Below are 25,541 nucleotides of genomic sequence, written 5' to 3' on the forward strand. Positions count from 1 at the left end.
CAAACCAGTACCGTGACTATTTAATGACGTTTATTTATTTCGATGAACATAGTAAGTGAGTGGTTCGCACTCCTTAACGTATCAGATTCGACTCTCATCCCAAAGATCGACTATCTTCACTTGACCTTTGTGAATTAAGATGGTCTGAGATAGGCCACGGCCGCTTACATTTACATCATTTGCAGTTTACCATTCGCTGTCATCCAAGCGTTCGACGATAACTTGATACAGGCATAAAAGTTGCCCTATATAACCGAGTAACCCATTTGTATGTCGTCTTCATCGACATATTTGACCATTTAAATCCAAGTGGTATAGTACAATCGGTGATTATTTACGTAAACATAATCAAAATTTTGTGTTTTTAGAAAATAATAATGCAATTGGTCCACTAAGAACTATTTTAGGTTTTATTAATTTGTTAATTATAGCGCAACGTGTTTTTAGCAAAATAAGGTCATCTTAAGGTGGGTGCTGTATATTTTAGAATAGTAGTGACTGTTAAGAACAGTGCGAATTATAAAATACATAATTAATAGTTAAAAATTGTTAAAATTAACGTGTAATAAAATTATTAAAAATAACTTTAACAGTTGGATATGATAGCACTGATGGAATTGTATTACAAAGTTTCTGTTTATATTTGGTTGATGTGATTCGGTGTTATTCTGTAGATGTTTGTCTTCTGTAACAGGTTAGGTTTCATATATGCGCTTGTGCGTGAATATTCTAGACGCCTAAATCTCACGAATTTCATGAGTAAATGGAAACATAAAATGTAGAAGTTACCGGTTAATGAATCATTAGTGGAAGTGCGTGCCCGTTCAGCTGTGAAGTGACTCTGATGGCGAGGGCGGAGGGGGGGCCTTCATCTCTCTCAGGACCCTGAGCTGATGCGTGGAGGAAATGACACGTGTTCTGTGAAGAACTGCAGGATATCTTCATCCTGGCATTTTCGCGTTTGCAGCAAGTAGAAATATAAATCCACTTTTTTTTTTGCGAATGGTAGATTTCACTCTTCGCCTACCGTATAAATTATAAAAAGAAAGGATTGGATTTGGCGATACAGAAGTTCTGTACTTAGCTAAAAATCCCAATGCTCACACCGGGACCTAAACCCGGTTGCTAGCTCATTTTGCTGACGGAAGCAGAAATTCCTATTCGCCACTTTACATTGCTTCTATATGCTTTTGGTAATCTTATTGTGTTAAGAATCGTATATAACTATATGTGGTGATAAAACAAAGGATTAGTACGGAAAGGTTCGTGGTATTTTTGAACACACAAACCCGGCATTCGCTTGGAGAAAATGAAGTCATCTACAAGGAGACTTTTTGATCCGCGTTCTGTTCAAGTAGAAGTCAGGTTTCTTTAGAATTCAAATTAAGCACAAATAACGTAAGATTGGAAATAAAAGAATTATTTACTTAATTTGTATCTTATATGCGTCATGTTTGTGTTTGATTAAATATATTTATTTTGTACATTCTATACACAAACGTTTGAAGTTTATTGGTGTTGTAATTCCACAGATAAATATAACGTCTGACTACAATAAACAACTTACCATGAAAATGGAAAGCTACAGACAGAACTACGGATCATTATGGTGTATGGCATCAAATATCTAATAGTTTTTAAAATATTTTAAATTGTATAAAAACCTGAAGACGACGGTATTACCCGTCGAAACATATCGTTTTAATAAAAGCGCTAAAAAAATATAATGTAAAATCGTATTTACGATTAAGAGCGCTAATATAATATTTTACACAATAAAATGTTTTAATATTATATAATTTTTACAACACCAATAAACTTCAAACGTTTGTGTATAGACTGTACAAAATAAATATATTTATTTACTTAATTAATCGTTTCTTAAAGAATTGTTGGCCGGTATCGTATGGCTGACACCCGGTCAAGTATTAATGAACGTCCACACTACATGACTGTAAAGTCAATAATTTTAAATTGCAGTTTTATTAATACATTAAAACTTACATAAAATTGTCAAAACAGTGGATAACTCACAGAGACAGATAAGTGAACTATAAAACAAAGAAATTCATTGGGGAAATTGTGTTTAAATTTAATTTTCATTGGACTGAAAATCATCTACAGTTATTATTTTTTTAATGTTCGCTGAACACTGAATCAATAATGACTACAAATTATTTAAAACTGTTATTAGTTTTAATTACTGCATATGTCGCTGAATGTGACGTCTAAATTCAATTTAAACCATTCCCGTATGCAAGCATGGCGTTAGCAGTCCCGTAGCTGATTGTCAGTAATTAAAATGTTTCCCCGGGTAATGAGGCACAGACGCTCGGCCGACGGCTACCGCAAACAATGCCAATATTGTTCTGCAAAACCGCTCGCAGTTCAGGGGTCCATTACTGGTTACGTTTCTCTAACACGCCTTAAACAATCTTCCATCAAATACCAGTTACCGTTAACATGATTTAAGGTTTTATGGCGGTGAGCGTCAAGATTGCTGTCTTCCGAGTTTTTGCGCCGTGTAGTACTCATCGCCCTGAAGATGGTGACAGCAGGGACCTATGAAACGTCGGTAAACTTCTAACAGACTACACGACGCAACAATCCAGAAGTCGGCCATCTACCACTTACCGTTGTTTAACAAAAATACTTTCGATGGTGCCTTGATATTTTCCGTTTTTCTAAAATTTATCGTAATGTTAGTTGCTTAAAGTTTTTAGACATTTGCTCAAATGTTTCTATTACCAATAGATTTTCTCGTTGCTGCTTACGTGTTATGGATTATGTGACATTCAGTTTCAACACGAAGACAGTGGGTTTTTTTTTCAACGAGAAGCATTTGAATTACATATATTCTGTGTGTGTTTCATGTAACATGATTTTGACGGAATTTTTTAGATAAATATTATGTATTATTTTACTAAATTCTTATCTTACGCATGTTTAACAGTTCTTTTTTACTTACGGTGGTCTAGTGGTTAGAACGCTGGCCTGGTAATCCTGGGGTCTCGGGTTCGATTCCCGTCGCTGCCCGAATTTATAACTTGTGTTGGGCAAGGCCCGTGGTCTAGGCAACACGGGGTTTTCCTCCGGGGGCTTCCCCGGTTTCTCCGTGGCATCCCAACAATTACTCCATTCACACACAGAAGAAGGCAATGGCAAACCACTTCTGGATCATCTGCCAAGAACGTATATGAACAGGTCCCAGTCCGAGAAAAGGATGGAAGGATCCTGTTCATATGGACCTGTCGCCAGACAGAACACAAAATAATAATAAATAAAAACATGGAACAATGCATTAATTCCTCATTTTTTAATCTGGTTTTACACTCTTACATACATACAGGCAGGGAATAACTAAGACTGATGGATAGTTTGGTTAAATTTTTACCGAAAACAGTATTATGGCTTCCATGCTGGTTATTACCTTATTAGTACTAACCAGTGCTTTCTAATGGCAGTGATACTTAGCAAATGGAAAACTTCGCCATCTGTCGTCACGTTCAGGCTCTGTAAAGACACCAAACGTGCAGCATATGAAGCAAACATTAAACAGGGTTTATGTAACCCATTAAATCATCTAATAATATTTTGGGCAAATGTTCTTCGTGGTAACTCTAATGGAACTTAATTGTAAATTGAGTTATATAACACATAGCCTCTTGAAGACTGCGTATTTTAGTGAAGACGACTTTTTATATCAAGTTCAGTAGATATGCATTGTGAGAGACGAAACATGAAGCTGAAGTTGTATGACTCTCATTTTGAATTTCTTTCTCAAATTGAGTGTTAAAAATAATAAAAAAAAAACACAATAGCAAGCACAATGTGGGTAATTTCATCGAAAAATACAATCTCCGATGTCAGGATCCATCTATTCGTAATATAATATACAATGTCCGTCACGCTTCACTCTACGAGTGACCCATTCACCTTCATATTATTGCCATAATAATATTAGATGAAAATAAATTATGAAATGCCCTGCAACTTTATTTTACCTCTGTCTTGGATCCAAAAATTCCTCCCAGTGCCCCATTCCCATACTACATCAAGTGGGATAGGCCAGATTTTACTCAATTACGAAACAGTTGATAACGATATAGTTTTTATTATATTTAAATGTTTTGGTTTATCGGATATAAATCTGGAAAAAAAATATATTTTATGCTGAATTGTGCGAAGCACTTCTCGAATTTAATCTTCCCTCAATTTCATTTTATTTTGATTTGTTTCTGTCTTGCCCCGGTAAAGTGAGAAGCAGCACTAAGAGAGAAATAGTTGTTTGTTTTGGAATAAGTTGATTAAATTCATGTTTCCAATCCAGTAAATCATCCTCCATACTCGTCTTTCATAAAGGCGACGCTGAGCAGGATAGTTGTTTTGAGGGCGAACTGCCGAGGGCAGAGAGCAGCTTCCCTGGCTTCAGAACTAAAGTGTCGACTATCGATTTCTCCCTCTTTTGAGCTCTGCGTTGTCTCGACTGCATTATTAAGGGGCCTGCTACCCCTGTTCGCATGCAACACACATGCCAAGAAATGGAAATGAGCTACTGAAACGTCTTCCGGCAACGCTTTTTGTTTAGTCATGCGAATAAATTTCATGAAGTTACTTAGTGATCCTTTCACGCAATGAATAAGATTAATGCAAAATAAGGACTTTTAATATCCGCCTGTATCATCCAACTGTGCAATAGATTACAATAAAAATTGATATCCAAAGCGCATATTAAAATTTGTTGGAGGAACTTAGTTTTATTTTACATGGGTTCTCAATTAAAATCGAATTTTTGACTAGGATTTGAGATTTTTACGACGGTGAGTCTGAATGTGGCTGTTAACGAGCGAAACAAATTGTAAATATTTTCATACACATTTTCGATATGTGCTTTGTGCTGCATTAGCTGTTATTTATTAGCATTTTGGTTTAAAGTTTCCATGTTTGAATATGACTGTAAATCTATTCCAATTAATTCCAAAAAAACGTGAATTAGCATGCCATACCTTGAGGTATTGTTCAAAATCTGCCATCTTTAGTAATATGTACAGAATTGCTGAAAATTTCCGGTTGCTATTGGTAATTTTGGAACGTATGGTTGAATATTTATGAGACTACAAAATTTGCATAAAATACATGTGTCGATATCATGGCTGGAACTCAAATTTGACTCACCAATCAACATTCACCTTCTGTCATACTCAGGTTCCACTAGCGGATATGGATGTCCAAACTTCGCCTTCGTATTGCCATAAAACTGAATAAAATGTCTTGGAAATGTCATGAGTTTCTATATATTTGGCAGAGGTATCGATATATTTTCTTACCACACACCCGACACAAATATTTTTAATTAATAGAACGTGGAGAAACACGACATTGGACAAATATGAAGAAATTACAGGTTATTGAAATTATGTCTCCAGCTGTACGTTTACATCATTTCCGATTTTAAACTTTTAATTTTTAAACACTTGATTTTTTTTGCACAGCGTATGTACATATTTTTTATCTTCTTCGGAAATATCCCACTATTCCGGGCAGTATACACTGTATGTCGACATTACGTTTTTGCACAAATATTTTTCGGGAGAATTAAAATATATTACTTCCACATGGCATTAAATTGTGTTGTAACTGATAATAAATCTCTGTTACGTATCGGATATTATGGAATCCGATAAATCAATAATTAGTAGAACGGATGGAGTAACAATTAAAAACGATATTTATGATAAGATTAAAAACATATTAAATTCAGGAAATGCTTCTTATCATACGATACAGAATCTCTTTGTCGTCCTATTTTATATTTGAAAATAAAAAAATGTAAAATGAATGCAAAGCCGTAAGTTTATATCTTAGTTTCGTGGCGTGTTAAATGACTCTCGCTTAAAGAGAACACAAATTGAGAATAACATTAATAATTGTATTGAAGATAATGGTGGTTATAATATTTTTAAAATTTTCGGCGTTTCGGAAACTGGATCTGTTTTTTTCTGAACTTTGTGCTTGAAAAGAAAAATAGACAGATAGTGTCCACAATAATTATCATGGTTATAACAACACATCATGGTGGAAGCATTTAAAATAGCCTAAGAATCTTCGAGAACAGGATAGGCGTGCATACCTCTAAAATAGACATATGTTCAAATCCTTTGCTTCACAGATTGTCTTTATTTACATTTTGTTCCCATCTTAATCAGTTCGTCATATTCAGGCCCTACACTTTGAATGAATTTTGTATTATACAGGATGTGTTTGTTCCCTGCTGTGCAATCGGCTGTTTAAGCCCCAGTCTGTCGCGTCTTTGCGGCTGTAGCAGTCGGTGACAAAATCATATTTTAGCCAAAATTAACTCACTTATTAGTATTAACTAATATATTCTTCCTTGCGGTAATGCTTTAAGTATGTATTTTCTTTAAAAATAAGAAGATTAATAAACATAACACATGTAAGACTTGAGGTTCTCACAGCGGTGAGTATGAAGATTTCCGTCTTCTGGGTTGGTTAATATCGACCAGACTACGCAGCGCAACAACCCAGAAGACGGAAATCTTCAACATAACACATGCTTTGCATTATATATTTGGATGTTATGTAATGATATTCACTAACTGTAGGCAGTACCGAGAAGAGAACTTTACGTAAATGTCATAAATGAACGAGAAAATATATTTATATCGTATTTGTAAATCGTTCTTGTTAAATGAAATGGTAGTACGACCTTCTGTCAGATAGTTTGCACGATAAACATTTCTTGCTAAAATAAATTTTTATATTTCTTTCGCATTAGGTATTGAATTCTATAAACTGTTTATGGTAAATCGTCGTTTCATGTTTCGTACCATAAATCAGTCTTGCAAAAATCAAAGTTCGATTTGATTTTCATGTCAGAGTCCCATAGAATAAAAGCTCATTCTAAAATATTATATTTTACCTAGGGCTATATATATCCGATACAGCAAATTTTAATTTATTCGACAGATTTTTGTGTGGATGTCGAACACCAGATTGAAGTATGATTTTTTCACTAATGTGCCGGGTTTTACCCGCAAGAAATAGGCATTTGCTTGGTGAAAGAAATGAAAAACAAACGTGATCAGCCTTCGATTTTATTTCGGGAATTCTTAAACGTAGCTGCCAGGAGAATGTTGGTTCTCTCATATCCACCGCAGAATTTTAAACTTTCATTAAAAATTTATTTATTATAAAAGTTTCTTCATTCAAAAAATTGATACATGTTATAGGTAAATTTTAATTCAAAGCGTGCTCCGACGAAGATACAGAAACTATTCGTGGAAAAGCTAAGAATCAGGGCCGCTGTTCTTCTCAGCAACGTCATTAAGACCTCTGGAGCCCATGAATGACGAAAATCATCGAAATAACTGTTATAAATGCGGTTATTATTATCAAAAGTAGCAGGCATTGTCACCGTTAGAAATGTAGGAATATTTCATTGATCGTACGGAAAAGTTTGATGTATTTTCTTAAAAGCAAACTAATTACTTTATTATTATAATTTTATGGTACTTGCATTTTATCACATTATTAACTTCCCTTTTCTCTGTTCTTATATGCAACTAATGTAAAAATGTCTGTTTGAATAATCTTTGATATATTGTATATTTCACGAATTCTCTGTTTACCAGTAATAGATTTTAATACTTCCTGCAATTATATATATATATATATATACTATTGATTTATTTTATGAGCTATATATGTCTTTTGCAAACTTCTTAATTTTTCCTTCTCCACAAAGATTCGTTGGTTTAAAGTTCGTTGACAGATTATAAAGTGTTTTGTTCTAATTAGCGAAATTACATCTCGATCAGGAGATCGGACATCCTGACGGAGACCTTTAATGACCCTTCTCAGTGCCTCCAGGAAAGTGTCGGTATAGTAATTTAAATAGGCCGTAACCACGTCTGTCCATATCCTTTCAATGTATTAATCTTCCATTCTAAGGCATAACACTGTCTGAACTGCCGGCAACATCGTTAAATAAACAACAAATCCTTTCTCCATGGTGTCGAGTCCTTCTTGAAAAGCCAACAGTCGCTCAGTCGTTCAAGAAGTTCCTAACATTTTATGAAACCCGAAGGTTCATTACAATGCTCACAAGAGTCCGCCACTGGTCCGTATCCTGAGTCAGATTAATCCAATCCATGCCACATATCTCATTTCTGAAAGATATTAACTTTAATATTGTCCTCCCACCTATTTATACGACTTCTTAGTGGTATATTTCCTTTTGGTTTGCCCACAAAAACCGTGTATCCATTCATTATCTCTCCCATGCGAGCTGCATACCTTGCCCATCTCACCCTCCTTGACTTTAATTATATTTGGCGAGGAGTGCCTTCTAGTATTTCATCCGTCTTAGGTCTAAATTTTCAACTCGGAACCGTGTTTTCAAACGCCCTCAGTCTACGTTCCTTCCTTAGTGTCAAACATACAAAACTACGGGCAAAATTATAGTTTTGTATATTTTAATAAATAATCCACATATAAAGGAACGAAATTGCAGTGTTTAAGCATTTCAAGCTAGCGAACAGGTCGTTTGGATGGTCTTTATATTGCAAGCTGAAGCACGCCTTTTCGACTTTGTGTTTGCACAGACAGCCCAGCGAAACGATATTGCTACTCTTGTCGGAACAAATAACAGCTTCTTTAAAACGGTGCAAAGTTTAGAGACATTGGTTTTGTTTTGTTCCTGAGTTCAACGGAAATTAATTTTACTGTGGCTGGTACAACACACCGCCATGTTAACCTCCACGTTCCGATGGCGGGTCTCGTGCCGCTGAGAAGCACGACTGAGCGGAAAACACAGTAGCATTCTGCAACTTTTCTTGTTTCTCTGTTTAACAGATTCTGTGATTCTCACTGTTTAAATGTATTCCCTGTGAACATTTTTCAATTCCTCACGGATATCTTTTAACCATCATTGTTTTATCTTCCCATACCACGTTTTTATATAGTCTTTGGTGATTTAGTAAGATGAATGGACCTGACGCTGAATCATCTGTATAAGGTGTTTAAGGTCGTGAAGTATGATCGAATGATCAGGTTCGGTGAGCTTTAAATGGTCTGTTTTTGGCCGAAATTGTTTGTGGCCTATTTTAAGGCACTTTTATTTATATTTAGTGTTCTGTCTGACGACAGGTCCATATGAACAGGATCCTTCCATCCTTTTCTCGGACTGGGACCTGTTCATATACGTTCTTGGAAGATGATCCAGAAGTGGTTTGCCATTGCCTTCTTCTGTGTGTGAATGGAGTAATTGTTGGGATGCCACGGAGAAACCGGGGAAGCCCCCGGAGGAAAACTCCGTGTTGCCTAGACCACGGCCTTGCCCTACACAAGTTATAGATTCGGGCACCGCAGGGAATCGAACCCGAGACCCCAGGATTAAGGCACTACCCCCCAAAAACTGAACTGAATCTATTTCGCGGAGGGAGTTAACGTCTTCGGACGGTGAACAGGGTTTCGTTCTACCGAAGCCAAGATATGTGATACCGTACCTAGAGATAAATGGCACAGAAGAGATTTTAGCAGGGTCGTTAACGATCCACCTTTGGGGCAGCTGGCAGAACGTCAGTCGTATTAATGCTTTCCACCCGTATGGGGCTCTGCGGGCGGTAAAGTTTGTTCCCCGTCTCTCGATAAACAAAAATGGAACACTGGAAATAACGAGAAACAGCAGAAGCCGTTCAAAGGAGCTTTCTAACACAGAGCCTTTGTCTAAAAGCTGATTTCTCTCAGCAGAGAGCCAGATATTCTGATATATCGCCTGGGGTGTTAACAGTTTCAGCCAATTCGGGGAAGCTGAAAATCTTACCGGGTCAAAGGTTTACCTGCTGTGAGAAACCTACATTTAGTATTTAAAGAGGTCACCTCCCAGTGGGCCAGTAGTTCTGGCATACCATAAAATGGAGCTGACGTTTTCACCAAGCCTCTGGTCGAAGGCAACCCGCAATATGTAACTTTTAAGGTAGTCAGGTTTCGTCTGACAAAAGCCAAGTTTCTGTAAATGCCAGGATCTCTCAGCAACCGGGACACGTGACACTACCCAAGTCCAGGGTGGCCCAAACTAGAGTCCCGAAAAAAAATAAGTTTTAGTGCAGTCCCCTAATTAAAGGGTCCAACCCTTTTCAGACCCAGGGACTCTACGATTCCAGATATCTATAGGCAGGGCTTGATTGTGGATAGAAATGAAGGCGATTTCTAACACCTTCGTTCTCAAAGTTGATTTCTCACAGCAGGAAGCCGCCATTTCTGGCATACTACCTCGCTTCTCTGACAATATCAGCCAACCCGGGAAGCTGAGATGATGACACCTGTTACTCGTTCCCCGTAGGGTTAACTATAACATGTAAATTAAAGAGAAAGTATTGCAAGCCTCACGAAGCGGCCATCTGTCAAAGAACCTCCATCAAAAGTTAATTCCTCTCAGTAGGGCGCCAGCATTTCTGGCATGCCACCTCGGAGAGCTGAGAGTATCGGTCAATCTTTGAACGCTAAAAAGCAACCGAGGGCAGGGAGACTACGACCAGAGTGCCTACACCACATTTAAGTGCACTAATTGAAGAGGTTCCTATTAACCTCCAAAATGACCCAAGGACTACACAAGATCAGGGACATACAGAGAGACAATCAACGAAACAGAAATTTCCCTCACATTTTCTGTGTTTCTGTAAGGAATTGAGTGAATTAAGATTTCGTCAGTTGGTTGAGAACGTTATAATTACGTGATTATTATTGCACTTAATGGTACATACGGGACTACTGTATTGATATCATTTGAGCTCGACCAAGATCCGAACATTGTTCGAGCTACCAGTTCGAGACCCGGGAGACTCTTAACCTCGAAGCAGAAAGATTAAAACTCCTTAACAGACTCTCGAGGTTGTGCCAAATTTACGGAAAAATAGAAAATTGAATCAGGAGCTTCCTTCCCTGCGTGGAAAACATTGTCAACGCTCTTCTAAGTGGACGTTCACGTGAGTGAGCATGAAAATGAACCTTAGGTTCTTTCCGAGGTGAACAATGGTGAATGAGAGAACAGAGTTGTTAGATTCTACTTGAAATAGACAAAGAACCCGTCGTGGGAAGGCGTGGTTATTTCCTCCCACTCGAAACTTTTCTTTTCTCGATTTAAGTATATCTCCTCCCATTGCATTCTTCCACAAGTCTTCCAGTTCACGAGAGACCCGTACATTTTCCCAGTTCCCAGAGCCGAGCGAACATTCCACTGAAACACGCTTAAAAGCGTCATTTATTTCCAGTACAAACATGGATGTCTTTTGGGCTGTCTGGTAAGAGTTTACCAACGTTTTATAGGTACCTGCCGTCTCCATGATCAGCGCGATTGGAAGGCGCATATACGAGGCTCGTCCTTAAAGTAAGTTTCCCTGGGGCCGTTTACAGAAACAAAACACAATTTCATGGAAATATTTATTGCAACAGATACAGCAAGTGTCCAGCTATTTTTCAACATATTCGCCACCGGAATTGAGACATTTGTCATACCGTGGGACCAACTTTTGAATACCTGTGTCGTAGAAGTCTGCCGCCTGGGATTGGAACCAGTGTGTGACAACCATCTCCGCCTCTCTGTCATTCTCAAAACGCTGACGCTGACCGGACAGGAATTTCTTGAGGTGTAGGAAAAGATGGAAATCACTGGGAGCGAGGTCCGGGCTGTAGGGTGAATGATTAAACACCTCCCAGCTGAACTCCTGCAGGAGACTTGCTGTCCGTCGAGCCATGTGCGGCCTAGCGTTATCACTGACCGCACTTCACAGTCGGCGGGAGCTGGAATAAGAACCTCCATCTTCAACAGCTGCAACGATGCTACTGTGAGAACGCGGGAAGTACCGTTAGTGCATGCGCCATGCTACGTCATTGCTCTATCACGTACGCAGAGTCGCTTCGCGCAATATAAGGTTTGCTAGCTGTGGGACGAGTGGGAAACTTACTTTTGGGACGCGCCTCGTACCTCTGAAACTTTGGTAAACTCCTACCAGACTACACCCCGCTACAACCCAGAAGACAGCCATATTTATTCTAATTCGTGTTATGAAGGGGTCTCTGCAGTCACTGCATTACGTCGTGTTTTAACACTACGTTCAGTCTTACGTCGTGTCTTATCTTAGCACGTAGCGAGCGCTGTGTTGTGTGCTGTTACTTCACGAGCTGTCTTCAGGGAGAACACAACAAATATCTTATAATTAAATTTCTACCAAATAATATGCAGATGAGTTAATAGTCTCTAGTTCAAATTTATACCTAATGGTTGGGTTGAGATTGCACGAAGCACATTAATAGAACAAGACAGGCTGCAACTTAAAGCTGGCATCTAAATATGTGTATATTGCCGTCATGCAAGGAATCGTAAAGACTAAATCACTCATCCGGTTGACATCCTCCTTCGCAATATTTGCTGTTAGACAGGAGTACTAAACGTATAGTCCACAACCCTCTAAAGCCCAATGGATCAGTCTTGTATGTTTGTCACTGATTTTTTTCCTTAAATATCCTCACGCTGTTATCTTTGTAACAGTGAAATGTGTTGTTTTCTTTGCGGTACGGACTAAATATTAAATATTTTTTAAATATTTTTAGCTTTAAAGGGTCTAATGCATTTAATTTAGATACTTGTAGGATTCTCATTTTATTTATTTAGCGACCTAATTGCTTAGAATAGATTAACAGAACGATGTGAATTGTGAAGCAAAATGTATATCCAACATTGGCCTACGTATTTAAAGAAAGACACAACGAGAAGGCAGGAGATTCAGTGTCATAGTCGAAATACGAATCGGTTTGCTTTAAGATGAAAGCCAAACGTGTCATCGCTTCTTTTCATTGGTTCTCTGTTTAATGACTTTTATAACCCAATAAATTTTGTACCGTCGTATGCTAGGATGATACGTTAATTTAATTGAACGTCGAAGGAAGAGGGTGTGACATTGTTTAAGGTAGGGCTATTTCTTTACCCTGCATTTGTTCACAAATACTGAGAAAACTTGTAACATCTTGGCCCCGATCCGTGACCGAAAAGTAAGAACATTCTTCTTATTCTTCCTAAAGCAGTCAATTTGAAATTTAGGGTGAATGTGAGAAAAAATTAAATTTGACCTTGGAAAAGATAATACGAGGTGCGATCGGAAAGTTTCAAGACTGCTCATATAAAAACCCGTACACTTATCTCAGCTATTAAATTCATCCATCACCCTCGAAGTAGTTCCCCTGGGAGTGAACACAACGATCCCAGCGCCGCTGCCAAGCCTGGAAGCATCCCTGGAAATCTTTCTTTGTCAGCCTGTCAAGCACCATCTGCGATTCTGCCTGAATCTCTTCTATCGTCTCAAATCTCCTTCCCTTTAGATGAATTTTCAGGCTGATAAAGAAAGATTTCCAGGGATGCTTCCAGGCTTGGCAGCGGCGCTGGGATCGTTGTGTTCACTCCCAGGGGAACTACTTCGAGAGTGATGGATGAATTTAATACCTGAGATAAGTGTACGGGTTTTTATACGCGCAGTCTTGAAACTTTCCGATCGCACCTCGTATACTTCAGTTTCGTAGTAACTTGTTCTCTGCGTGCCGATACAAATTTGTGCTAAAGTCGTTCTACAAACATGGCAGCCGATTATTTCCTTGAACAATTCTCACCGTAATGAAACGTAGTTTTACACGTCTTAGTAGACCACTCGTTCTGGTCCTGCACTGAGGGAAATCCGTGAATCGCATGCATTACTCGTAGCATGATACAGATTTCATGCAGAAATTGTGACATCGGTAGATTTCCAACCCTAAAGCTGTGATTAATGCCCGCATGAAACAGGATTTTGAACTGTCATAAAGCTACTGATATTGAGTTTATAGAACGTTTTATCTATCGATCTACGTCCTTAATGTCGTTTCCTGTTACAGTGATGCTTGTAGCAGTTGTTATGAATGTTCCGACTACTGGCTAAATGCGTCAGTTTGGAAACTTTCCAATCACGTGCGTACCTATTTAAATAACAAAGTAAGGACACTGTTATGCGGGTTGCTTGTTACTACGGCGCGCCGCGGATGGCGTAGAAGGCCTCAAGTTACGGAAAGCAGTTGCGAATATGTTGAATAAGTAGTCGCGGATAGCCTACAAGGGGTGGTCCTCCAGCTCGGGAATTTAGCGTGGGGCTAAGAACCCCCTCACCGTAAAAACTAATTTTGTTACGAAACGTCTAAAAGAGAAGCTCTTTACAATATTTTGCTTGAATCTGGTATACCTAAGAAGATAGGCTAATTAAAACATGTTTGATTTCAAACTCTAGCAAAATTTGTGTAGGTAAACATTTGTCCGATACATTTCCTGTTCCGAATGGCCTGAAACAGGGAGATGTTCTATTGCCACTGCTTTTAAATTCTGCCTTAAAATATGCCGTCAGGAAAACCCGAGACAATTGGGGCAGTTTGGAATTTAATGGAACACATCAGCTGCTGATCTATTCTGATGATATTAATCTGTTGGGCGATAATATAGATAATATAAAAGCAAAAAAGTTACTCTTAAGGGCTAGTATCAATGTTGGTCTAGGAATGAATGCAGAAAAGACTAAGTATATGATCATTTCTCGGCATCAGAATTCAGGACAGAACCAGAATATAAGGACAGGTAATGAATAGTTAGAAAATGTGACTAAATTCAAATTCATGACGAAACGAGGATCAGATTAAATTCAGGGAATACTTGATATTATTTAGTTCAAAATCTTTTGTCCTCCCACCTTATATAAAAAAATCTAAAGATTAAAATGCACAAAAGTGTAATTTTGCCAGTTGTGCTGTATTGGTGCAAAACTTGGTCTCTCACTTTGAACGAGGAACATAGATTGAGGGTCTTTGATAACAGTGTGTCGAGGAGGATATTTGTACCTAAAAGTGAGGAAGACGGGTAATGGAGAAAATTGTATACTGAAGAGCTTTACGGCCTGTAATCATAACCTGATATTGTTCGGGTGGAATCGAGGAATATTAGTGGGCGGGAGAGGGGTGTACAAGTTATTGGTTCGGAGGCCTGAAGGAAAGAGACCGCTGGGAAGACCTAGACGTAGATGGGAGGATAACATTATGACAGACCTTACGGAGACAGGAATCGATGGAGCGAAATGGATGGAGCTGGCTCAGGATTGAGTTCTGTTGCTAGCTTTTGTAAACATTGTGATGAACCTTTGAGTTCCATAAAGAAAGTGGGCTATCTCTGATAAGCCAAGTATACAATCGAATTTTAAAAGATTGAGTGAGTGATATGAAATTAAGGAAACTGGTTATTAACGACTAACTAACATTAATAATTCATAATAATAATAATAATTCACTAATAATTAATAACTAACTACCGGATGAACTAACCTTATAAATAGAAGCTGTGAAAATAAGTTCAATAGTAATAATAAATTAAGTATCGGGAGAATTAAAACCAATATAAATCTCTACTTACCTTTGTAGCAAAGGAAGGCATCACAAGTTCTTTTCTTTTCAATACAAGGTCTAGACAGCTGACCCAATATTTTCCTCAGTAGCCCCATGTCTCTTCTTCCACATATTTCGTAGTTCAAGCCTTGCTCTGAAATGCAATCTCCATCCGAAATTTAAACACGCTCTTCCCATTTTATTACGCTCACTTATTTTTCCCCTTATTCAGTAAATATGTCTGATACGTAAATGTCTTATCCAATCTGTTACACTACAAACTTTTAAAGGTCTCAGAGATTTAATCTCTGCTGCTTGCATCCGTTATCTGGTGTTTTGTTTTAGCTGTCAATGACTCTTTGTCATATAACAATCCTTGGCACCGCCATAACTTTCCAGAACTCGGCATCGTTTAAGTTCTGCTCCTTTTTAATGTTCTAGATAAAATGCCACGTGTTTTAAAGTTTGTTTTTATTTTTATGTATTTTTACCCTTCGACATGAGTAAATAAATCCTTCTGGGCCCTTTCATGTCTGTCTGTCTGTCTGTCGCGTCTTTGATGACACTGTCACAGTGTCCTAATATTACATTATACAATTATCTTAAATTTAATTGTTATATCAGTGCTCTTAGATACAATTATTTCCTTTAATAACAGTGTTGTTTTTGATAATGATGAGCTTAAAAATCTGTACACCTCCCCCAATATTGTTAGGGTGATTAAGTCGAGAAGAATGAGATGGGCCGGGCATGTAGCGCGCATGGATGGGACAAGAGGTGTGCACCGGGTACTGGTTGGGAAGCCTGAGGGAAAGAGACCGCTGGGGAGACCTAGACGTAGATGGGAGGATAATGTCAGGCGGTATCTATGGGAGATAGGAGTTGAAGGAGACTGGATTTTGTTGGCCCAGGACAAGGTCCGGTGGAGGGCTTTGGTTAATTCGGTGATGAACCTTCGGGTTCCATAAGCCATCTGGTTGGTTGGGTCCATTATTTGGGAAGCCTTAGGGGAAGAGACCGCTGGGGAGACCTAGACGTAGATGGGAGGATAATGTCAGGCGGTATCTATGGGAGATAGGAGTTGAAGGAGACTGGATTTTGTTGGCCCAGGACAGGGTCCGGTGGAGGGCTTTGGTTAATTCGGTGATGAACCTTCGGGTTCCATAAGCCATCTGGTTGGTTGGGTCCACTATTTGGGAAGCCGTAGGGGAAGAGACCGCTGGGGAGACCTAGACGTAGATGGGAGGATAATCTCAGGCGGGATCTATTGGAGATAGGAGTTGAAGGAGACTGGATTTTGTTGGCCCAGGACAGGGTCCGGTGGAGGGCTTTGGTTAATTCGGTGATGAACCTTCGGGTTCCGTAAGCCATCTGGTTGGTTGGGTCCATTATTTGGGAAGCCTGAGGGGAAGAGACCGCTGGGGAGACCTAGACGTAGATGGGAGGATAATCTCAGGCGGTACCTATGGGAGATAGGAGTTGAAGGAGACTGGATTTTGTTGGCCCAGGACGGGGTCCGGTGGAGGGCTTTGGTTAATTCTGTGATGAACCTTCGGGTTCGATAAGCCATCTGGTTGGTTAGTTACCTTTGATAGTCCCTTGTTTTCACCACTGATGTATACAATCGTATGTGTTGTGGCGTTAAGACCACTTTTTTAATTTTAGGGTACTAAATAATTAACCTTTCTAATATTGTTTATTTATGTTTTTATTGTATTTTTATATAACAACACAGCGAAGATAAATATGTAGTTTATTCTAATAATGTATCATGTAACACTGTCTTGGAACGTTTTTTTTAAAATCCGTAATCTTTGATTTTATGGCAGACATTTTATAATCATTATTTAACTCACACCCAGTTTTTTGAATGCAATAATTGCTGTCTTTTGTTGGAAGTAAATCGAAATAAGTGACGAGGCTTTAAAATAATATTATTTCTTGATTAAAATTCTACGTATATTTTATTCAGGTTTCGTATTGCATCGTATAGATTTACACAGTGAACACAACTGATCTGAGAAGTTTCAAATATTTATTCAGCAAAAACTAACCGGAATGCAGAAATGAAACTTACACCACTGGAAGCAGAACTTCAGAAAGTGTTTCACTGCTCTATTCTCGTTCCGTCCGTGGCTTTGCACACATCAAAGCGACACTTCATTTCTTGCCAGACACTTTCCAGAAACACACTAGGAACTTTACTCATTCCATCCCTTAAATTTAACAACGTTGCTCTCAGTGGCGGAATAACTTGGTCCTTCGTAGAGCCCCAAAAGATGTCGTGTATTCGAACTCCAACATATAAAACGTTTTCTTGGACTGAGTCGCCATTTTACAGACGTCAGCAGTTGCGCTCCTAGTGGTTACCTCTGGAGTTACGTAAATTCTTTCGTATACTGCAAATATAAAAAAGAAGAACAAATATGTTGTCCCTCCAGTAATGTAAGTTTAATTTCTGTGTGATATTTAGATTTTGTTAAATATTTTGAAACCGCTCGGAATGTTTGTATTTACCCTCTATATTTGGAGAACCTTGAAATCCGATTCATCATTTACTGTAAGTCGTATATTATTCCCAGAACCATCCAGTTATCAAATATTCGTCCTGAAGATGGTAATTGAATTGTTGGCCGAAACGTTGGATGAGTTGTAACGTGACCTGGACAACATGTATTTGTAACATCTTTCGTTATCTCAAATTAAGACACCACATTTCACACCTGTTTGCATATGCCAATAAGAACTACTCGTTGAGCTCATAGTTACTTGTCTTCAAAATAAAATTCCCACATTGTCTTTGCAGGTATTGGGCGGTGACAAACATTGACTACATTCACCAGCGGACTGCCCGCCGAATCGGTCTGATGATCCTCGTGGTATGGTCTGTTGCATTCTTCGTCTGCATAGCGCCTCTGCTGGGCTGGAAAGACCCGGAGTGGGGGACGAGGGTGTCGGAAGATCGAAAGTGTCTTGTGAGTCAAGACGTCGGCTACCAGATCTTCGCCACAGCTTCGTCGTTTTATCTGCCTCTTCTCGTAATCCTGTTCTTGTATTGGCGCATCTTCCAGACGGCAAGGAAGAGGATCAGGAGGCGAGTCGCGGCGACGGCGGGATCAGCCGTGGGGGGCGCTGGCGGCGTGAGGAACCCTGCCTCCGGGGGCGTCATTGCGGGGGCAGCAGGTAAGGCAACTCGCGTCATCTATGCATCCTGTGTGGAGTCACGTGTAAAACACGACCTTCATAAGCCATTTACAGAATTGTTTTTTTTTTCCTGTACCATCGGGGTCGGAGCCGACCCCTGGTGACATTATGAACAAGTTCCCTCTGATAGGGAGCTGTTCATATACGTTCTTGGCAGATGATCCAGAAGTGGTTTGCCATTGCCTTCTTCTGTGTGTGAATGGAGTAATCGTTGGGATGCCACGGAGAAACCGGGGAAGCCCCCGGAGGAAAACTCCGTGTTGCCTAGACCACGGCATTGCCCAACACAAGTTATAAATTCGGGCACCGCCGGGAATCGAACCCGGGACCCCAGGATTACAAGCCCAGCGTTCTGACCGTGTCGGTTTACAAAACTGTAACTCTACGTTATTTTATTTGAGTATGAGGCTTTGTCTTTCGTCCTGAGGAAGGTACGTAGATTTAACGTAGTTATGAGCAAACTATGAAGGGAATTATTTCGACCTAAACGACAGGAATAAACAAGGATAGAAACAATTATTTAACGATGAAACTAGTAATTTTTGATCTCCACCCTAATACAGTTGGATTCATGAAATCGAGAATGTTTCAATCATAACGGAGCCGGAAGATGATTTTCGCCTGAAACCCTGGCGGGAAAAGTCTGTTTGTCAGACAAAGGAGTAGAGAGGAAGATAATATTAAAATGGATAATACTGGAATTTTTTTTCGAGGATGTGGGCAGGATTCAACAACTACAGGATAGAATCCAGTGATGGGAAATTATGAAGACTGTAAAGTACATTGAATTTCCAGTAAAGTGGAAAAATGTTTTACATCTGAGCGACTAACAATTTCTGAGTATTGTTAATTCATGTTAATTTTTAATTTAGAATAAAGTTTGTATTTTTATTGTTATCCTCTGGACACTTAGCGGGAATTATAAGGTGAGCATTTTAAAGTCTAATAAATGTTCTGTACTGAAGAAAATGTACAGTGTTACGTGGTGCTTGATTCTTACCAGAGCAAAAGTCTTATAAGAGGTAGAAGGAATTTATGACGTAAAACATTTACTTTTTATTCTCTACAGGAACGCCAGAACCAGCGAAACGTTTGTAAAAGAAAATTGAAATACCAAAGGTGACAAAACGGAGTAGACTTCATATTATGCATTACAAAACTTCATTTTCCTCCTATTCTGATTTGACTTTTCTTGTAATCCCTTTAGATTTACACTGTATATTGTAATGTTGAAACATATTAATTTTAAATTCACCAGGGAATTACTGAATAAGGCTTATCAAAAATTAATATGTTAAATTTTCCATCGTGGGAAATATTTTAAGCGTAAGATTATAACCTGTTTCAGAAGTTTGAATTTGTCCCTTTTTGCTGATTCAAATTCTGATTGTTCGTAATATAAGTGCGTAAACACTTTGTTTAGACTCTTGAACTTCGCGATATTACACATAGCAACTGCTGGATTATTCGAACAACGTAACAATAGTTGTACCGCCTCCCACAGAATTAGCACAATTTTAGTGATGTTTCAATATTTGGCAACAAAATGTGTGCTCATTTATGACGATGCCCGAGTATCAGACACCCCCCCCCTTCCCGACCTAACTACTGAATTTGTTACGTTTCTATCATTGCTGTCAAAGGCCATACTAATATTGCTAACTTTCAGTTTTCTGTCATCAGTAATAAATCGTGGTAGCAATATTTCTGTTGGGAGCAACATATGTGCCACTTAATTTATGATTATGAAATTTAGTAGACATATGAATCAATATCTTAATGAGGAAAGCAAGAAAGTCATGTAGAGCTTTCCGCATGAGGTGGTAAGCAATGAATCACTGTAACTATAAAAGTGAAATAAGTCATCTTTTTTTAGATCGTAAGCTACTTAAGGACCGCAACGGTCGTCTAACGGTTAGAACGCTGGCCTTGTAATCCTGGGGTCTCGGGTTCGATTCCCGGCGGTGCCCGAATTTATAACTTGTGTTGGGTAAGGCCGTCGTCTAGGCAACACGGAGTTTTCCTCCGGGGGCTTCCCCGGTTTCTCCGTGGCATCCCAACAATTACTCCATTCACACACAGAAGAAGGCAATGGCAAACCACTTCTGGATCATCTGCCAAGAACGTATATGAACAGGTCCCAGTCCGAGAAAAGGATAGAAGGATCCTGTTCATACGGATCTGTCGTCAGACAGAACACTAAATAATAATAATAATAAGCTACGTAAGAGTTTTATACAAATATTAACATGAATGTCCACTCCCCTTATTTCTTACTTCTCACCGTAGTCTTTTCCCCTTAGGTTTAAGCTGTCTAAATATATTATTAAAATTGCACATTAAAAAGGTCTTCGCCTCTCGTACGTCCAAATATTCACCTGAGCACACTGTTCTGAAATACCGTAATTAAATTGTATTTTTTCCGTGTGCAGGACATGGTTTAAATCCTTAACGTCGTGATAGCAGAAACGAAAGAATCAGTCCTGCCAATATCAAAGCGCATCATTGGTCACAATCTGATCCAGTGAGATGTTTATTCATGTTATCTTAAAAATACTTTCTTCGTCTTCAAAGTGGCTGTGTTACGACAATATCACGTATTTTGGCGTGTTTCTGAACTGCCATGTGATTCCTCAATGTCTTTCGTCTTGTATGCCACATGATGCGAGAGATTGTTTTGCCACTGAGACTTACAAAGACCTCTGGCGACAAATTTCAAAAGGTGTGTAAACGTTAGAATCACATGATAATTTCTGCTTCCCAATTTAGAATCAATTCAGCGCAATTAGGTACAAGAAATTACTCTTAAACGTTATCTTCATTCATCAGAAATGACGTCTAGTTTTCCTAATGACTTATGAGTTTCCAGTCCCCGCGCCACACAGAGTGTTATAAAACTGTTCACGTCCGTCCCTTCTAATTTAGTTTTCACTAGAAGTTCCACGATACATTAATCAATACATAAACTTACGTAGACCTAACCTAACCTAACCTACACAATTACAAACTCACTTTCTGAACTGTGCAATGCAATGCAATGCAGTGTCATCTCCGGCAATCAGCTAAATCGACATAGAATGAGTTGTTTAGGAAACTTTCACGGCCTACATCATCAGGAATTGATATGTTGTGGACAGAGACTGATCCCAGGGGATTTTCAGATGTGATATTGTTTTACATCGCCTTTCATCCTGCGCTGAATAAAATCTCCCGATAGCTTATAATCTACGAACCAACAAAGCTTCGACTATTTAATAATAATTATTACAATTATTATTATAGCTATCAATGTGGTTTTATTTTGACTTATCCTGTATTACACACTGCATCACTCGTTAATTGCTGTAAATGTAACAGAAATAATTCTCTGTACACTAATAAACCTTTTATTTGAAGCGATAACATTACATTAAGCACGTATTTACAATTATTTTTACATTTAATTTCATTCTACCACGAGTAAGGATTTAGCTTGAGGAATAATAATTAGTTAACGTATTAAGTGTGCTTAAATACGAGGTGCGATCGGAAAGTTTCAAGACTGTGTCAATAGAGGGCAAACCGGATGTATTACGAGCTTCTGCCACTAGGGGGTGTGGCCTACATTCATAGTGAATCAGTGTGCCAACCGGCATCATCGAATTAGCATTTGTTTCTTAGTTACGGGCGTTTTGGTAGTGCATTACACCGACCCTCCTGCGATTCGAATTTCGGAATGGCGTGTGCATCAAATTTTGCCAAAGACTCGCCAAAATGGCTACGGAAACCTATGAAATGCTAAAGCAAGCATTTGGGGAGTCCGCAATGGGTCGTGCACAAACTTTTGTGTGGCATTCACGTTTTAAAAATGGCCGAACCTCTGTCGATGATGACGAGCGTTCTGGACGACCATCTTCGAGCACAACGCCCGAAAATGTTACGAAGATACGGCAGGCCATTCACGACGATCGACGTCGTACCATCAACGACTTGTGCGACATTGTTGGGATAGGCTATGGGACCTGTCAGCTGATTCTAAAGGAAGAACTCCACATGCGACGCATCCTGCCTGAGGACCAGAAGCAGAATCGACTTCTCGTTTGTCATTAGCTCAAAGATCTTACAAGAACCGACGCCAACTTCCTTTCTAAGCTCAGTGTGACTTCTTCCTCTTCCCAAAGATGAAAATTCAGCTAAAGGGAAGGAGATTTGAGACGATAGAAGAGATTCAGGCAGAATCGCAGATGGTGCTTGACAGGCTGACAAAGAAAGATTTCCAGGGATGCTTCCAGGCTTTGCAGCGGCGCTGGGATCGTTGTGTTTACTCCCAGGGGAACTACTTCGAGGGTGATGGATGAATTTAATACCTGATATAAGTGTACGGGTTTTTATAGGCGCAGTCTTGAAACCTTTCGATCGCACCTCGTATGTACTGAGAATGTAATTAATAATCAACTGAAGGTCAAAGGGTGTGTAGGAGTAGAACCTTGCCAGAAACAAACGCGTTGGTGCATGGCGGGAAAGTAACTGTCGAAGAACAAAAGAATTCTAAGTACCGCAATGTGTTATTTCAGGTACAACAGGAGGAATAGCAGCGGCGTTGGTCACCGTGATCGGACGACCTCTGCCCACAATCTCTGAAACAACGACCGCCTTCACAAACGTGTCCTCGACAAACACCAGCCCTGAAAAAGGTTCTATCGCAAACGGACTGGAGCCGGACGGTCCAACAGTGACGGACTGCAATATTAGCCCCAGCTACCAGCAGCACCACCATTATCCTACCAAGAGAAAATCAAAGGACTCAGCCGACTCTAAAAGAGAGCGGAAAGCAGCCAAAACCTTGGCGATCATCACCGGAGCTTTTGTGATATGCTGGTTGCCATTTTTTATAATGGCGATTCTCCTGTCTGCCTACAGCTCGTACGAATTCAACGAGTACATGATCGCGTTCTTTCTGTGGTTGGGTTATTTTAATTCCACGCTTAATCCCATCATTTACACGATATTTAGTCCCGAGTTCCGTCATGCTTTCAAGAGAATTCTCTGTGGAAGGCGCAGTTTGAAGAGGAGAAACAGGCACTTCGGTGTGAGATATCTTCAGTAGATACCAGAACGCAAATAGAAATATTAGAATTAAAACTCGTTCCGTGTTCCATTTTTATGCTCAATTCTAATTGTAGTTTTTGTGAAAATTGAAAGAACTTGTGATGAGTGACACGAAGGAGGAGACTGCAGAAGTTTTATCAGGATTATTTTTAAATTTATTAATAATTTGTTTGCGTTATTAATGTTAATATTTAAATGAAAAGCGTTGTTTTATTAAATATTTCTGTTTTAACATAAATTAAGTTGAGATTTACTGCAGAGTGTTGGTTTAAAGTATCATCAGATAGCAGGATTATGTCACAGATGGAAGCTACTTTAAAATGATTAAGACGAAGACATGGAAATTTTTAATCTCAGGTTAACATCCTGAACTTGTCGGTCCTTGTATTATCATACCACCGGTTCGAATCCCTTTCGATAAAATTATGCTTACTTGATTTTTCATGCTTTCTGCTTTCAAGGGGAGAGATCTTAAATTTTTGCTGTTAGCAATTTCAATATCCGATTAACAGAATTAATTTTGATTACATTTCGCACTTCATATTTTCCACTAATTTATTGAAACTTCTTGCCTTTGTTCAAAAACTGAGGATTTGCGGACCAACGTGTAAATGAACTTACAAAATTGTTTTTGGATGTAAAACTAATTACCAAAATTTTGCACGTCTAACACAGAATTCTGTATACGAAGCTCGTGATAAAATTTATATTTTATCAGACAAAAGAAAAACATCACTTATAAGTGTGCAAAAATTAAATTGTGCATTTTAGATTATAATAAATTTATAATATGTAATTTATGTATTAACTTAGCACTGTCTCTACTGATACATAGAATTCGTAGCGTCGTGAACACAAAGGTCCATAGGTCCTTCAAATAATGTAGGCAAAGTTACTGGAAATTCCGGTAAGCGACTCCTTAGTCATACAGTGATTAACCGGAAAACTTATTCAATACGAAACAAGAGAGAGTAATGCTCAGTAGGAACTAAACTCAAATGATCAAATGAATGTGAAAATCTTTCACGAAACTACTCAGGCATGATGGAGGGATTCAGCGTTTTGTATTGATAATTTGGTCATTTAACACTTCCTTCTAGTCTGGATCTGGCTTCTTATTTAAGATAGTCGAAAGAAAAGTGCCACTTCATCTTCTAGCAGCTAATGTCATCCACTCGTGACTTTTTAACAATATAATTTATACGTTGTCATGGAACTATAAAGTCAAAATTAATGAGAACTGATAACAAAATAAAAAAAAACGGAAATACGCACGGGAATATTTTTAAAGTAAATGCATTGTTACTAAATACGGGTATAAATCAAAAAGCTGGTTTTGAAAATATACGCTTAGTTTATTTTAATAGACCTACAGATAAGCTTTAAATTTGTTTTAGAATAATGCTCTTTTGTTTCGACAACTCTTCAGTGACCTGATATACGAGGTGCGATCGGAAGGTTTCAAGACTGCGCGTATAAAAACCCGTACACTTATCTCAGGTATTAAATTCATCCATCACCCTCGAAGTAGTTCCCCTGGGAGTGAACACAACGATCCCAGCGCCGCTGCCAAGCCTGGAAGCATCCCTGGAAATCTTTCTTTGTCAGCCTGTCAAGCACCATGAAAATTCAGCTAAAGGGAAGGAGATTTGAGACGATAGAAGAGATTCAGGCAGAATCGCAGATGATGCTTGACAGGCTGACAAAGAAAGATTTCCAGGGATGCTTCCAGGCTTGGCAGCGGCGCTGGGATCGTTGTGTTCACTCCCAGGGGAACTACTTCG

General features: G+C 38.9%; 1 protein-coding gene across 2 annotated transcripts in view; it reads left to right on the plus strand.

Annotated features, from left to right (window-relative positions):
* The window catches only part of LOC110828401 (5-hydroxytryptamine receptor), a 187,921-nt gene extending 162,657 nt beyond the window's left edge, over nt 1-25,264 (plus strand). For both annotated transcript variants that reach the window (XM_022061118.2, XM_022061119.2), the window contains exons 4-5: nt 18,272-18,648; nt 23,223-25,264. In XM_022061118.2, coding sequence (XP_021916810.2) covers nt 18,272-18,648; nt 23,223-23,755 — 910 coding nt within the window. In that variant the 3' untranslated portion in view covers nt 23,756-25,264. The remainder of the gene's footprint in view (nt 1-18,271; nt 18,649-23,222) is intronic.
* The last annotated feature ends 277 nt before the right edge of the window (nt 25,265-25,541 follow it).

The sequence above is a fragment of the Zootermopsis nevadensis genome, unplaced genomic scaffold (assembly GCF_977971745.1).
Source record: "Zootermopsis nevadensis isolate Lab colony 2312 unplaced genomic scaffold, Znev_1.0 Znev_ptg000002l, whole genome shotgun sequence".
NCBI lineage: Eukaryota > Metazoa > Arthropoda > Insecta > Blattodea > Termopsidae > Zootermopsis > Zootermopsis nevadensis.